Source organism: Palaemon carinicauda, chromosome 14 (genome assembly GCF_036898095.1).
Source record: "Palaemon carinicauda isolate YSFRI2023 chromosome 14, ASM3689809v2, whole genome shotgun sequence".
Classification (NCBI taxonomy): domain Eukaryota; kingdom Metazoa; phylum Arthropoda; class Malacostraca; order Decapoda; family Palaemonidae; genus Palaemon; species Palaemon carinicauda.
The window spans coordinates 52,470,306-52,485,965 of record NC_090738.1 but is presented as its reverse complement, the minus strand read 5'-3'; the positions used below and the strand labels follow the sequence as shown (position 1 = coordinate 52,485,965).

At 36.1% G+C, this 15,660-nt stretch overlaps 2 protein-coding genes across 2 annotated transcripts in view; both read left to right on the top strand.

Annotated features, from left to right (window-relative positions):
* The window catches only part of LOC137653192 (solute carrier organic anion transporter family member 74D-like), a 167,141-nt gene that overhangs the window by 25,512 nt on the left and 125,969 nt on the right, over positions 1–15,660 (top strand). The window lies entirely within an intron of this gene.
* Positions 5,157–5,882, top strand: LOC137652767 (uncharacterized). Its single transcript, XM_068386174.1, has one exon. The coding sequence runs from the start codon at positions 5,157–5,159 to the stop codon at positions 5,880–5,882; it is 726 nt and encodes a 241-aa protein (XP_068242275.1).

The following is a 15,660-nucleotide window of genomic DNA, read 5'->3' as shown; positions in this document are numbered from 1 at the left end:
TAATAGTAGTGCAGAAGATAAGAGGCAATTTGAAAAGCTTCAAGATTTGCTTTTAGAACATAATATGCAACAAGTAAACCACACCCCAACAAGAAAGGATAATGTCCTAGATTTACTATTTGTGAATGAGGTGAATTATGTTAAAGAAATAATAGTGTATAACACGGGAATTTCAGACCACAATGTCATAGAATTAATAGTCCATTCCAAAGCAAGTGAACGCAGAGATAAACAAAGCACAAAACGATGGGAAGGATATGGAAAATATATTTTTTATAGTAAGAATATAAAATGATCAGAAATAAATGAAGAATTGAACAAAAATTGGAAAAATGTATTCGTAATATATATACAGGTAAATATGGATATACTGCACAAAATACTGGAGAAAATTGTTGAAAAATATGTACGGAAAAAAAAAAAACAATAAACATCAGACATGCATACCAAGAGACAGAAGGATCTTATTTCAGAAAATTAGAAAGTGGAAGAAAAATATTGCAAAAAAAAAAAAAAAAATGTATGGAAAATAATGGAAATAAAAGGTAAGATAGAAAATGCATAACAAAAGATTATACAATCGAAAGAAAATGAAAAAAGGGACTTAGAAGAAACTACACATCAAAATATAAAAAGAAAAACAAAGTACTATACTCTTATGCAAAAAAAGATGAATAAAGGGAGATTAGAAATTGGCCCTCTAAGAATTGAAGGACGGTTAACGAATAAAAAAAAAAGGAAATATGCAACATATTAGCAGAAAAATATAAGAGTGAGTTCACGCCAAGAATTGCGAATGAGAATAATGAAACAGAAATGAAAGAAGAAAATTTTGAATATCTAACGGATATAGATATTAATGAAGCAGATATTGTGCAGGCTATAAGCGAAATTAAAAATAGATCGGCAGCCGGACCAGATGTAGTTCCAGCTATTTTGTTAAAAAAATCTGCACACACACTATCGCAAAGCCACTTGCAATACTGCTAAGACTAAGTGTAGATATGAGCGAGATATATGTTAAACATAAATTAGCTTATATAACCCCTATTTTCAAAAGTGGATCAAGACTAGGGGCAAGCAATTATAGACCTGTTAGTCTAACATCACATATTATGAAAGTGTATGAAAGGGTAATAAAAAAGAAAGTAATGAATCATTTGGTTAAAAACAATTTATTTAATATAGGTCAACACGGTTTTATGCCCGGAAAAAGTACACAAATCCAACTGATAGCACACTATGAAAACATATACAAAAATATGATAAATGAAAAAGACACAGATGTGATCTATCTAGATTTTGCAAAAGCCTTTGACAAGGTAGACCATATTATATTAGAGAAAAAAATGAGAAGGCATGATATTGTAGGAAAGATAGGAAAATGGGTAAAAGAATTTCTGCAAAACAGAAAACAGATAGTGGTTGCAAATGACGAGAAATCAGATGAAGATCAGGTAATACCTGGCGTGCCACAGGGTACAGTATTAGCTGCACTGCTGTTTGTTATTTTGATCTCAGACATAGGCTGTGATGTTAAAGACTCTGTAGTGAGAAGTTTCGCTGATGACACAAGAATAAGTAGAGAAATTACTTGTGATGAAGATAGGAACTCGTTATAAAGAGATCTAAACAAAATATATGAATGGGCAGAGATAAATAGGATTGTATTGAACTCCAGTAAATTCGAATCAATAAACTATGGAAACAGAGAAGGAATGATATATGCATACAGGTGACCTAATAACGAGACAATCACAAACAAGGAAGCAATTAAAGACCTTGGTGTATTGTTAAACAGGAATATGTTGTGCAACGACCAAATAGCAACACTGTTGGCTAAATGTAAAGCAAAAATGGGAATGCTATTCAGACGCTTTAAAACAAGAAAAGCTGAACACATGCTTATGCTGTACAAAACTTATGTACGTTGTACACTCGAGTACTGCCATGTGATATGGTACCCACACTACTAAAGGGATATTGCACAAATAGAGAGTGTACAAGGGTCCTTTACTACTAGAATAGAAGAAGTTAAGGACCTTGACTACTGGGAAAGACTGCAATTTTTAAAATTGTATAGTCTAGAAAGGAGAAGAGAACGCTACATGATAATACAAGCAGGGAAGCAAATCGAAGGAATTACTGAAAACATCATGGAGCTAAAAATATCAGAAAGAGCAAGTCGAGGTAGATTAATAGTGCCCAAAACTATATCAGGAAAACTAAGGAAGGCATACAGGACATTAATCCACTAAGCACCAGCATCGATAATGCAGCGACTATTTAATGCGGTGCCAGCTCATCTAAGAAACATATCAGGAGTGAGCGTAGATGCGTTTAAAAATAAGCTTGATAAATACTTAAGATGCATCCTAGACCACCCAAGACTGGAAGATGTAAAATACACCGGAAGATGCATTAGCAACTCTCTGGTGGATATACGAGGTGCCTCACACTGAGGCACCTGGGGGAACCCAAACATAGAATAAGGCAATAAGGCTCTCTCTCTCTCTCTCTCTCTCTCTCTCTCTCTCTCTAGGTTAATTATGTTTTTAGTTAAAACTTATTTAATCTGCACTGACATTTACTATTACTAAACTTAAGTGTAACAGATTTATAAAGTAGCTTGAATCTCTTCACAGAAAACTAATGCTATCAATATTAACGGAATGGGACTATTGGGCGCGGCCAGTTGGGCGCAGTCGTTTGGGCACGACCGTCTGGGCGCCACCTGACAGTTGGGCATGGCCGTTTGAACGCCATCTGATTTAGCGCCATCCAAACATTAGGAATGATTTGTTTATAAATTCACAATCATTTAAAACTCAAAACTTTTACTGAAAAGTAAAAACAGGCCTATGAAAATGTAAAAGCAAACTCTAAAAACAAAAATCATAATGAAGCTTTATTTAGTTCATTTGGTAATTATGAGCAAGGCTTTTGAAGTACTCAACAGCATCCGTGTTTTCAAATCTATGAACAATTTCATGTATTCTTTTGTCTGAATCCCTATACATTTTTAGTTTTTGTGGTGATTCATTCCCTCGTCTGTTCTGACGACCAATATATGTATCTTCTACAGCAGTTCGGTCGCTAGAGCATCCAAATACTCATTGATCTTATTCAAGGGCACAAAGACCATGGCAATAATCACTTTAGCTTTTAATGCGAAATCATGATTAGTGTTATACAAACTAGTGAACCCTAGTGTAGTTAGATGTTTTTCCATATTAGATGTTTTTCGGTTGTCAGTGGCCAAAAAACTTATAAGTAGGCCATTGCTTGTGGCGGTAGCCCTCCCTGTCACTATTTTTTTCTTTTTACATAATGCAGGTACGAGTGTGTGGCTTTTGGTAGACACTGATGCTTTTCATTCACTATTATCAAAGTCACTTTGCAGGACATGGCATAGTCATTCTAAGTCTGCTGACGTCTGCCTGATAGCTGCCAACGGATCAGAGAGCCTCAAACTATCGTTTAGGAGTACCAAATACCTTTGGAAATTCCTCGATGTCGTCATAACATTGTCACAACTTGGGGGGGGGGGGGATTTCCTTGCCCATTTCTACCTCCAGGGTGATGTGGCACATCAGAGTTTAGTGAACATAGATTCATACTTGTCGACACCTATTCAAACTGCCACCTCCGACCTCACACTCCATATCAGCGCACCCCTAGAGGCCCATGTCCTCCTCCTCATGTTGTACGCTTAAGTCTTCCGGACAAAACTTCACCAAACGCCCATCATGCTACTTATTACCATACCAAGATGATGGGCACCCTGGTGTTTGCCAGATTCAGGTGACTGGCCCGGACTCGCTTGGCTCCTGCCAAACAAAATTTTGCCAAAATGGAAGAATTGGGCCTTTGCCTAAAGGCCTCAAACCCATAGTCGTCGCCCTTACACATCGTCCTGAAAAAGGATGGCTCCCTGCTCCCTTGTGGGGATTACAGATGCCTGAACATGCAGACAGAACAGGATCACTACGTTACATCCTGCTTGTACAAAGTAAAGGGGTTCTCGACTCTCGACCTCTTGAAGGTGGTGTTATCCAGTGCTGATGAACCCAGAAGACATCCCCAGACCACACTCTTTGGTACTTACACATTCATTTACTCATGTTTTAGCCTTCAAAATGCTGAGGCCACTTTTCAGCGCCTAATGGAAGGCATCTTAAGGGACCTCCCCTTCTGTGTATGTTATATGGAAGACATACTTGTGTTCTCTTCCTCCAAAGAGGAACACCTCCATCACTTACACATCATTCTCGAGAGCCTACAACATAGCGTCCTTGTAGTCTGGTATGACAAATGTACCTACCATCACCAGCTCCTGTCAGCCATTGCCCTCACTCTTGCCCACCTCTCTGCCTCCCTCAAGGGCAAGCCGAAAGACCTGTAACGCAAAGAATGCCCTATTAACTACTGTTCCTCTCACTTTTCCAATGCTACATGGCCCTCTCCTCCTCTCCACCGATGACAGCGATATCGATACTGGTACATTACTCAAGCAGCTGGTCAATCGGTCACCCCGCCCATTAACCTAATTCAGTTGAAAACAGTCCAAGGTAGAATCCGGCTATTCTACCTTCGACCGCAAATTGCTGGCATAGCATTTGTCTGTCCATTACTTTTGCCATTTCTTAGAATGTACATCCTTTATCATTCGCACGGACCACATGCCTCTTCTGCATGCCTTCACTCGACAGTCCATGCCTGGTCCACCCGTCAAGGGTGACCTCTCTCCGCCATAGTGGAATGCAGCTGCACCTTTCAACAGGCCCCTGAGGAATAAATTCTATTCCTGATGCCCTGTCAAGAAATGCATTCACCACAATTTACCTTGGACTGTATTAGAATGCCTTAGCAGAAGACCAATGAAAAGATTCAGATTACCAAGCATGCAGGACATCTGGCCCATCCCTCTGTGGGGAAGACATCGCCTTCGACAACTACAAAGCCCCCTTTTTCCGAGCTGTCGGTACTTGCAGGCCATGACCGGGGATAACTGATCACATGCACCGACAGGTATTTGAATTTTATCCATGGCCTCTCACATCCTTCGCACTGATCTACTGCACAGCATTACTAAGGATGCTAAGGATCGGGTCCCTGTCTGTACTTCATGCCAATATTCAAAAGTACATTGACACATGGAATCAGGAGTGGACACCTTTTCTCAACCTCATCATCCTTTTGCATACATTTACGTCGACATAGTAGGTCCCCTACACACATCATATGGATACCGTTACCTGTTTACCGTCATTGACCGCTCCAATTGTTGGCCTGAAGCCCTCCCCATACAAACTGCAGCGTCCGCCTTAAGTGCATCCGCATTACTCTCAGGATGGGTAGTGAGATTTGCTAATCTTGAGCATATTTCTTCTGAAAAGAGTACTACTTTCACCTCTCAATTGTGGACATCATTAGTGAATTTAGTGGCCATCACCCTACATCAGACAACCGCCTACAACCCTGCAGACAACGAAATCGTTGAATGTTCTCACTGCACAATCAAAGCAGCTTTGATGTCCCACTGCAATGACTCCAACTGGTTCACTCAACTTCCCTGGGTCCTGTTGGGATTAGGGACCACTCCTATGGATGCCTTGAATGTCTCAACAGCTGAAATGGTGTATGGTAACCCGTTGGTCATCCCTGCTGAATTTTTTTTGTCTGCAGCCTCTTCTGACAATCTCCAGTGCCTACGTCATTTTGTGGGAAAATTTACTCCCTGCCTTCAGACATACAAGCTCCCAGCCCTAAAACGTACCAAAAGATTTAAACACCACAACACATGTGTTCATGCAAACTCACACTATCAAGCCACCATTAATGCCTCATCAGATGGGCCCCTTCCTTGCTTTCTTAATTAACATCCGTGTCAAAGAAGATTGGGTCTCCATTGATCGCCTAAAACCTGCATAACTCCTGCAAGATGAACCGTTTACAGTTCACCTCGCAAGGGCAGGGCACCTATTTCACATGTATAACTTTTGTAGGGGGAAGCCATGTACCGCACGCATTTCGTACATGCTTATACACTGTAATGCTATTGCCTTTTATTATCTCACTCTCTACTGCACTGATGATAGAAAAAAAAATTAAGCTTACCATTGCATGTTTCACATTGTTTAAATTTTTGTGCCATTGTTACCCTCAACTGTTTGTATATAAGCTCATTATCTTGTTGAGTAAAGTCACCTACATTCACCCCACCTTTCTGTTAGTACGTAACAGCTACCTTGCGACACGTTTCATCATGTAGCTGGAAGTACCTATTTTTGTATTGCCAAACTAAACTTGTCGGATTTTTCTCTCATTACAGAAGCATTGATTTTCTTTATTAAAAATAGTTTTTCTTCCTGATCTAGACAAATTTTACTTCTCACCATTCTATGGCTGATTGACTTAAAATTGTTTAACACCGTTACATCTTTAACTATATATATATATATATATATATATATATATATATATATATATATATATATATATATATATATATATATATATATATATATATATATATATATATATATATATATATATATATATATATATATATATATATGTATATATATATATATATATATATATATATATATATGTATATATATATATATATATATATATATATATATATATATGTGTGTGTATATATATATATATATATATATATGTATATATATATATATATATATATCACACTCTTATTAAGTTTGTCCAACATGAGAGTAGAATATCTTATTCACGTATTTCATATATAGTATGCTTAAACTTGAGAGACTGAAAAGCTGAGAGATGAACAAGCAGGATTTGAAAAGGTAGAAGTTACACTGACCAAATTCTCATTTTGAGACCTGTTGTGCAGCAATGCGTGGAATATAGGGGTCCACTTATGATGGCCTTTGTGGACTATGAAAAGGCCTTTGATAGTGTGCACCGGCCAATTTTGTGGAGAGTCCTGCGTTATTATGGAATTCCTCTTAAATATGTAAATTTGAATAAGTCTGTTCATGAACATGGCAGGTGCAGGGTGGGTGTTAATGGAATCTTGTCAAGTGGATTTCCGGTGAACAGCTGAGTGCTCTAGGGGAATGTGTTGTCTCTTATGTTGCTTATCCTCATAGATTATGTAATGCGTAGAACAATTGGAGATGGTGAAGAAGGATTGGACTGAATTGGTGATAGTAATTTATCAGACCTAGAGTATGCTGATGATGTTACCAGAACACCACAGGGTTATCAATGCTTGCTTAAGAGAATGCATGAAATATCACATGAGGTTAGGCTGAAAATAAACAGAAGAAAGACAGGGATGATGAGAACGGAGTATGCAATGAGAGATGAAATATCATTGCAAGGAGAAAAGATTACTGATTTAGAATCATTTAAGTATTTAGGAACTATGATCTTCAATACAGGGTCTTTAGAAATAGAGTTTAGTGAAAGATGGAAAAAAGCAAATCAGACAATAGCTAGGTTAAGTAAAATTTGGAAATCAAATTGCCTGAAGTTGCATATAAAAAACAGACTATATATCACTTTAGTGAAATCGGTGTTACTATATGGACATGAATCATGGTATGACAATGAAACAATTTCCAATAGATTTAGTAGATTTGAGAACAAAACCCTCAGGAGGATATTGGGAGTTGAATGGCAGGACAGGATTAGAAATCAAACTATAAGAGAGATTACTCGAGTGCCATGTGTGGATAAGATCATGATGAAGGGTAGATGGAGATGGTTTGGGCATGCTCTTTGCTATCCCCAAGAGAGATTAGTTCACCAAACATTCAGCTGAGCCCTACAATGCACTAGAAGAGTTGGAAGACCCAGGCCTACATGGCTGAGGACTATGAAGCGCGAAGTAGGAGATGATGAATCGAGAAGTATTGAATTAAAAGCTCAGGATAGAGATAACAGGCGAAATCTAACCGAGGCCCTTTGGGTCAATCGGCGAAGGATTAGATGATAATGATGATGATGATTTCATTTGTGTATTTAGGAGATGTATAGCCAGCTCGTAAGGTGAGTTGCACTCATGTAGGATTAAGTATATGTATATAAATTACATGAGACTATTATCTTTTATTTAATTGTATATTTATTCAGTTCCGTATATGTGAATTTACGTTATTTTAAAAAATTATATTTCTATTTCACTTAGTTTTGTTATGAGGTTTTATGTAATCTTGTTAAAAGGTATACTGCGTGACACACACTAGGGACTGCATCACGTTTCCACGTTGTTGGAAGTTGCATGAAGGTTCTAGACTAAAAATTATTCTTGTTTTTTAATGTTGGGAGAGGAGGTAGGCGGAGTTAGCTGGGAGGGTTGCCTCATCATGGGACGATAGGACCCTACTTCTAACTGCCAAGTTGGCAACTTGACGTCGTGGGAGGCCGTCTGGACCATGCCCCCACGCTACAAGAATGATTAGCTGGAAGATTCCAGAATGAATTAGGATGATATATAAGGGCCTAGCAATGGATAGGAATAAGAGATCCAGCCTGACCTTCTGAAAGAGCCAACATCCGACAGTTTTCTCTCCAGTATCTATCCAGCCACTATGTATTTCCTTTCCAACGTGCATAGTGTTTCCTCTCAAACGTACATAGTGTTTTCTCTATGTGTATAGTGTTTGTTCAAACATTGGAATTTCTGTGATTTAAGTTGAAAGGAGAGCCGTGTATATGTGAACACAGTTTATATTGTAAAATTATTAATTTATTTGTGCCTGGCCCTGTATGATTTAGTAAAACAGTGAATTGCATTTATTCTTGCTTAACCGTTCGGTAATCTTGTGTGAGCCCTAAGGACGTAAGAGCCACAGTTACGTACATGTAAGTGTAAATTTGATTTATTTCCTGTAGTGTTAAAGTGTCATTTTTTTTTATTGATTGTCAAAATAAAATATTTTCATAAATTAATTTTTAGTAATATAAGTGATTGTATAATTTTTTAGATGTCATTTTGTCTTAGTCTAAGGTTTAGCTCAGATTTAAATTTTGAGTGATCTATTTTTGGTATTACTGTTAAATTGTTATTTTTATATATTTTTGTAAAGTGTGTATTATTTCGATCACCAATATTTAACTCAGTAACTTGCTCGTATCCCATAACGTAGAACTGAAGTAAGAGGTTGGTTTTAGAATAGTTCCCGATAAAGGTAAAGTAATCACCCAGTCTTGTTTTAAGTGCAACGTAAAGAGACCTTTAGATATTCAGTGTTCATATATATAAACGTCTGGGAGTTGCATTGTAGTGGCTTGTGGACTGTGGCCAGACGCAGACTGCCTAGTGTCCATATGCCGACCACGCTCCAACGTTCACTACACAAAAAGATAAAGCAGTGGAATACCCAGAAATCTGGGCAAAAGGTAAACAGTCAAGAGAATTTGGCACTGGGCACCACCCATCGATTTTTATACATGGGGACCCAGCTAGAACCTCAAATTTCCCTATTATCTTCTCTTGCCCTGAGGTTGCTGAATAAACAGGTAATATGACCGTTGATTTAATTCTGTGAAAATCGGCAGAAATAAGAAATAGCTCTATCTTCTTTGAGTAAGATCTATTTTTCTTTACTTGAGTTTGCCGAAAAAGCAGGTAGTATGATCAATGGTCTAATTCCGGGGAAAACCAACAGTATATGTATATATATATATATATATATATATATATATATATATATATATATATATATATACATATATATATATATATATATATATATATATATAGATATATAGATATACATATATATATATATATATATATATATATATGAATATATATATATATATATATATATATATATATATATATATATATATATATATATATATATATATATATATATATATATATATATATATATATATACATATATATATATACATATATATATATATATATATATATATATATATATATATATATCTCTCTCTATATATATATATATACATATATACTGTATATATATATATATATATATAGTCAGATTTTGGAAAGGAAGCAAATAATACATTGAATAAAAATGGCTGGCTGAGGAGGGGTCAGGTTATGCCAGGAAAAGAAACGCTTACAATGGTTTAAGAAAATAAAAAAGATTGTATTTCAATAGGAAATCAAATAAAGTTAATTGTAAACAAACTGGAAAAATATCACGATCAGATGAAAACATAATTCCACATTAACAAATATACCTCTTCAGAACCAAAGCTATGGCTAGGCCTTCTTGTACAGTATTAAGAACATTACTCTCAAAAGTGTTGGTCTATGATTGAATAATGAATCTTTTTCAAGACAAGAGGAAAATAACTACAGTACTAAATTGTGAGATTTAGCTTACTGAACAATTAAACACAGAATCTTGTTACGGCAACAATTTCCATATCAAATACTGTGCTCTATAATCTATACATCATTATAACCTTTTACAAGCTATAAAGGAATGGCTGAAAGGCTTTGGTTTTACAAAGAGCATGAACACTATAAAATTGTAGTAAACTGCCTGCCCAACCTGCCAGATTCAAATCATCATCTCGGTTAATAAAGGTGGACAGCTAATCAGAGGGAATTATGAAAACTTACATTTCAATATACAAATGTTAAGCCTATACTTACATTTGTATGTACTTTTAGAGTTATGGTAATTACACTGCAAAGTAGGTCTCGTATCATTTGTATCTCAGTACTCTTATTAGTAATTTACTCGATAGAAAACTTTTTAATCAAAATACATACAATTTGTAAATAAAAGTACTTATTCAAATGGCTCACTTGAGTTTTCTCCCAGCTTCTGCTACAAATATCATCACAAGCTCAAATTCCCTGGCACACACAATTAAGTAAATTTTGCATTATCCTAATTTTGCAACACTTAAAAAAGAAAAAAAAATAGCACTATATATCTTATCCACACAGTAAGTCAGCAGGATCTGGACATTGACTGTCCTTAAAGTTTCACGGCCACACTGACCTGTTTTACTCCAGTTTGTGGTCACTTATTTCTGTGACCTAATATATGATCCTAATACTGGAACAGTTCTATCACTATATGTAAAGAGGTTCCACAAAATGACAGTGAAAGGTCCGTCAGGGATTCTGGGCACACACCAAAAGTCACATGATAAGGGGAATCCACCCTCTACTCTAATTTCACTGAAAGGTCCACTGCACTAATATCCTAAGAATCCCTCACAGTAAATCATTGCTTGCCCTAACCTAGCAACTTCAAAGGCATTAAGAGAGTCGTAATCGCTCTCGCCGCTTATGTTTAATATTCTTCAATCCAGATAATTTATCCAAGTGACACTTATTTTTTTTGGACAATCTTGATCTTATAATGAATTTATAGCATATGATCCCAACTGGGTGCAAGGCATCGTGTCTCTGCAATAAAAAAGAATTTTTTAGTGATGGACTAGAGATACAAAAACTAAACAGTTCACAAAATATATATAATGCAGTAATGCATTGTACAAATACAAACTAAACAATAAAAGTGATATTAAGAAATAATTCTAAAAATAATTTGTACTTTTCCGATGCATATTTTCACAGCGTATTATTCTCAGAGCTTGAAGGTATTATGTTGTCTATCATATGTAATGTAAAGCAAGTCAGTTTGGGACCTTGGGAACTTACGTAATTCGCTAGTCGTAGTATACAGTATATATATATATATATATATATATATATATATATATATATATATATATATATATATATATATATATATATATATATATATATATATATACACGTGTATCTGTGTATTAGATCCAAGATTCTAGAAGAGAGTTTTCTAATTATTTTTTTTATCGATTTAACACTACAGTCAATTTCAACCGGCCTCTCTCCATCCATTTACATGTATGTATCAACGTCAAATGTAATTTAAATATCAGTATCATTCGTGTTTTATGTGTTCATTCATGATCTATTGCTAAACTAATCATTTTTGTTTATTTAGCTGAATTTATTCCGATTTGATTTTTAAGTATATTAAACCATGTGTTAGAACTCTTGCCAAGTGACAATAAAATTTTCGAAGGCGTAAGATAAGTTCTCAGAAAACTCTGATATGGCTGTTTTATCGGTTAGCTTTGGTTCTGTTCAGTATCTGGAGTAAAAATTATGTTGAAAGTGAAAATTTGTGGGATCACAGTGTAATTTGGTTACTATGAATTTTGTTTATTATCATTTGTAGTATTAAAATGTAATACTATTAACAAATCCACGTGGTATGAAAACTCCATAGTTGTTCAATAAGTTTACCGGTTCCAAAAAAATTATATATATTTAAGAAAAAAAGATGTTTTAATTTGCGAGGTAATTAGTATGGTGGTCTTTGTTGTTTCTATGAAAAAGAAAAAGTACAGTAGATGGGATGAAGTAAAATGAAAACATACAAAAAGAAAATCTTCAAATAAACAAAAAGCAGGCTCTTCTTTGGAAAAATTTCTAATTCGAAGAAATTAAGTTTCATGACATAAAGCTTGGATTTTACTAATACCTTGAAACTTTGATCAAACTAAAACAAAATAATCAACAGCGTCCGTTCAGTAGTTGCTACAAGAAAAATCTAGTAAGGATTTGAAAGGTTGAAATCATACTTCTCTCTCTCTCTCTCTCTCTCTCTCTCTCTCTCTCTCTCTCTCTCTCTCTCTCTCTCTCTCTCTCTCTCTCTCTCAAGTGGTAAAAATTTTCTATATTAGCTGGAGATAAAGAGATTGGGTTTCTGGTATAAATCAAGTTGGAAGAAGTGGAGAGACTAATTATAATTTGGCGAGTCGAGAATTGCAGTAGGTTAATAGTTGAACGGAAGGATGCAGGCTCTCCATTCTTTACAGATGTAATTAAGAGGTAGTCAATTATTGAGGTTTTCCAAGAATGTATAGTCAGGTACTAAAAGTAATTGTAACTATTACTGCTGAAATGCTTTATGTATTTTATCGGAATGCTTTTCATATTCAATTATTAGATGAAAATGGTTTCAAAAACACGAAATATATCTAAAAATAGCTTAGAATTGCGTCAGCTTCTGGGGGATGGGGCTTACATCGGCGCCCTCCTCCCCGACCCCCACCCCTATGCTTTTTTGGTCATGTTCTACAGCTCCTTTTTTTAGATTACCGCATCCACGCTTGTAGAATCGGATTAAGTGTTGCTGGGATGCGTCTCCTTGATAGTGTCTACAGAATGCAAAGCTAATTTTGTGAGGAATTGTGTCTGAACTCTACGTCACTACATGCATTCCAAGGAAGCAAACCCTCGAGATATAGCTTCTGGGGTGCAGCATCATCACTGTTCTACTATACCCATGCAGTCTTCTGGTTAACGAAATCAAAATAAGTTTGATCGCGGTGCTTATTTGACTTTTTTATTGTCAATTTCAACTAAGTGACTCTCGATATAATACTACTATTTACTAAAGCGCATTTTGATAATTTGTTAAGAAGGATAATAAATAATGTTTCAATTCATAGAGAAATATCTGAGATTAGTATCAGGTAATGATCACACGCTAGCCATGGAAATTTTCAAGACAGAATATTAAACAACTTTATTTAACAAAATGTTAATAAGATATATTATGTGACAAGGACATGGAAATTTCAATATTGTTTTATAATGTTTAATGAATAAGATCTAACCATTAAATTTAGTACTGAGATGTAAAATAAGGTGGCTTATTAATTTTTGTATGGTCGTATCGAAGAGGTAATAATTCATTTAACTTTATGTGCAAAAATCTTTTCTTCATATATTCATTTCTATAGGTACTTACACTCTTGCATTTAAGAGTATTACCGGTATTTAGCTCTGCATGTTTTGATAATGATAGTGACATGATAACGAATGATAGATTGATGAATTAATAGTTTTTTAATGTTAGTGATGTGATTAGGAGTGGATGCTGTAAAGTAATTTGTATTTTTCCTAACCATACAAATCCACAACCTCTAAATAGAGTATGGCGAGTGGCGAAGCTGAGAGGCCTTTAAACTTAATTAAGATAAACATTGCTGCTCGCCTGGTGGTTGTGTATCCCTACCCACCCGACAGTGCGTACGAGGGGTGGGGGTAGTTGAGGCAGGTGGTGCAACTTAGTCTCAAGTTTATATGGTTAGGGAAAATACAAATTACTTAAATTTGTGATTTGTTACTACACGTAATTTCAACCATTAACCTTTAGTAGGAGACTAATCCTAAGGAGGGAGGAAGTTTATATGACCAAAACTGGCTTGGGTAACTAACCCTGGAATATTCAGTGATCTTTGGTTCTAAGAAGATTTAAAGTCACGATTCCTATCAATTCCCTAGCCTCTCTGCATAGGGATGCAAGTGGAGATAGGGTAGGCCATTGCCAATTAGGAAGTGAACAAAGTTTCTATATCTTTGGGATATTTGTTCAATGTATAGACATTATATGATTAATGAATGCGTATACAAGAAGTTCATCGTCTACCTTGCTTGGAGGAATGAGTAAACTACTTCCAAACAATGTGAAATGTGAAGAATATATATGAAAAATAGTGGTCTCACCAGGTAAATCCTGAACGGAATTTAGCACTTTGGTTCTCATATGTTTTAAAGCCTTTGGTGGCATGTTTTTCATTTGAACAGACTAGAGTTTGACGCCATATGTGATACATATCTATTGCTATTTGAACACGTAATTTTGTGGCTTTTCATCCATATATTTACTCATTAGGGGTAATTCGAATTAAAAGCTATTTCAAGGAAATCGTCTTACCAAAGTTTCCTCCCCCTGGACTATTTTCTATATATTGTAACTTTATTATTTACTCCATACAGTGGATTTTTGTAAAACGATTTTGCGCTCTTTGAGAGCTTTATTTTCATGTATGATAATTTATATTTCATTAGGCTGCCACCTTGGTATTTATAACTTATATTTGAATGAAAACAATGATTTTGGTGGTTGGAAATGTTTCCCTCCCGGGCTACTTATCCGTCAGCACTCTGTAATATAGTGACCGTTGCATGTTCAGTAAATTGTCAGTCTCTCTCTGCTCGTCTTGTTGTCCTCACAACTGGTGACCCTGGAGATGTTGGAAACACATTGCAGTTTTGGCTTGCCATTAACGTTTAACGACGTCTTTTGGCTTTATCCCACTTAGTTTCGTGAGGCAGCAACGATGAGTATATCTGACATAACCAGCTCATGCCCTTGGCCCGATGCATCTACTGACCATGACGAAACCACCCAGCCCATCGTGCAAAGCAATCACTCAGCTGTGCCTAAAGTCAAGCTGCTACCGTTCTCACAACACAACAACGCCTCCTGGTTCCTGAGGGTGAACGTACTCTTCAGGGTGGCCAAGCTGAACGGCCTATGGGCGACACATCGCCCGTAGAAGCATGGGATGAACTGGTTGGACTTCTCATGCTGCCAGAAACCGACGTCAATAGACAACGACGAAAGATAAGCCTATCTCGTGAAATATTCCTCCGATGCCTTCCGCAGGACATGAGAGCCCAGCTCATCGACACCGACACCGACACCCTGCCAATGAACGACCTCCTGTCACGGGCAAAGAAATTATACGAAGCCTCCAAGGCCTCCAACCTTGGGGCATCATACTCCTTCAGCTGCTCATCCCTCGACT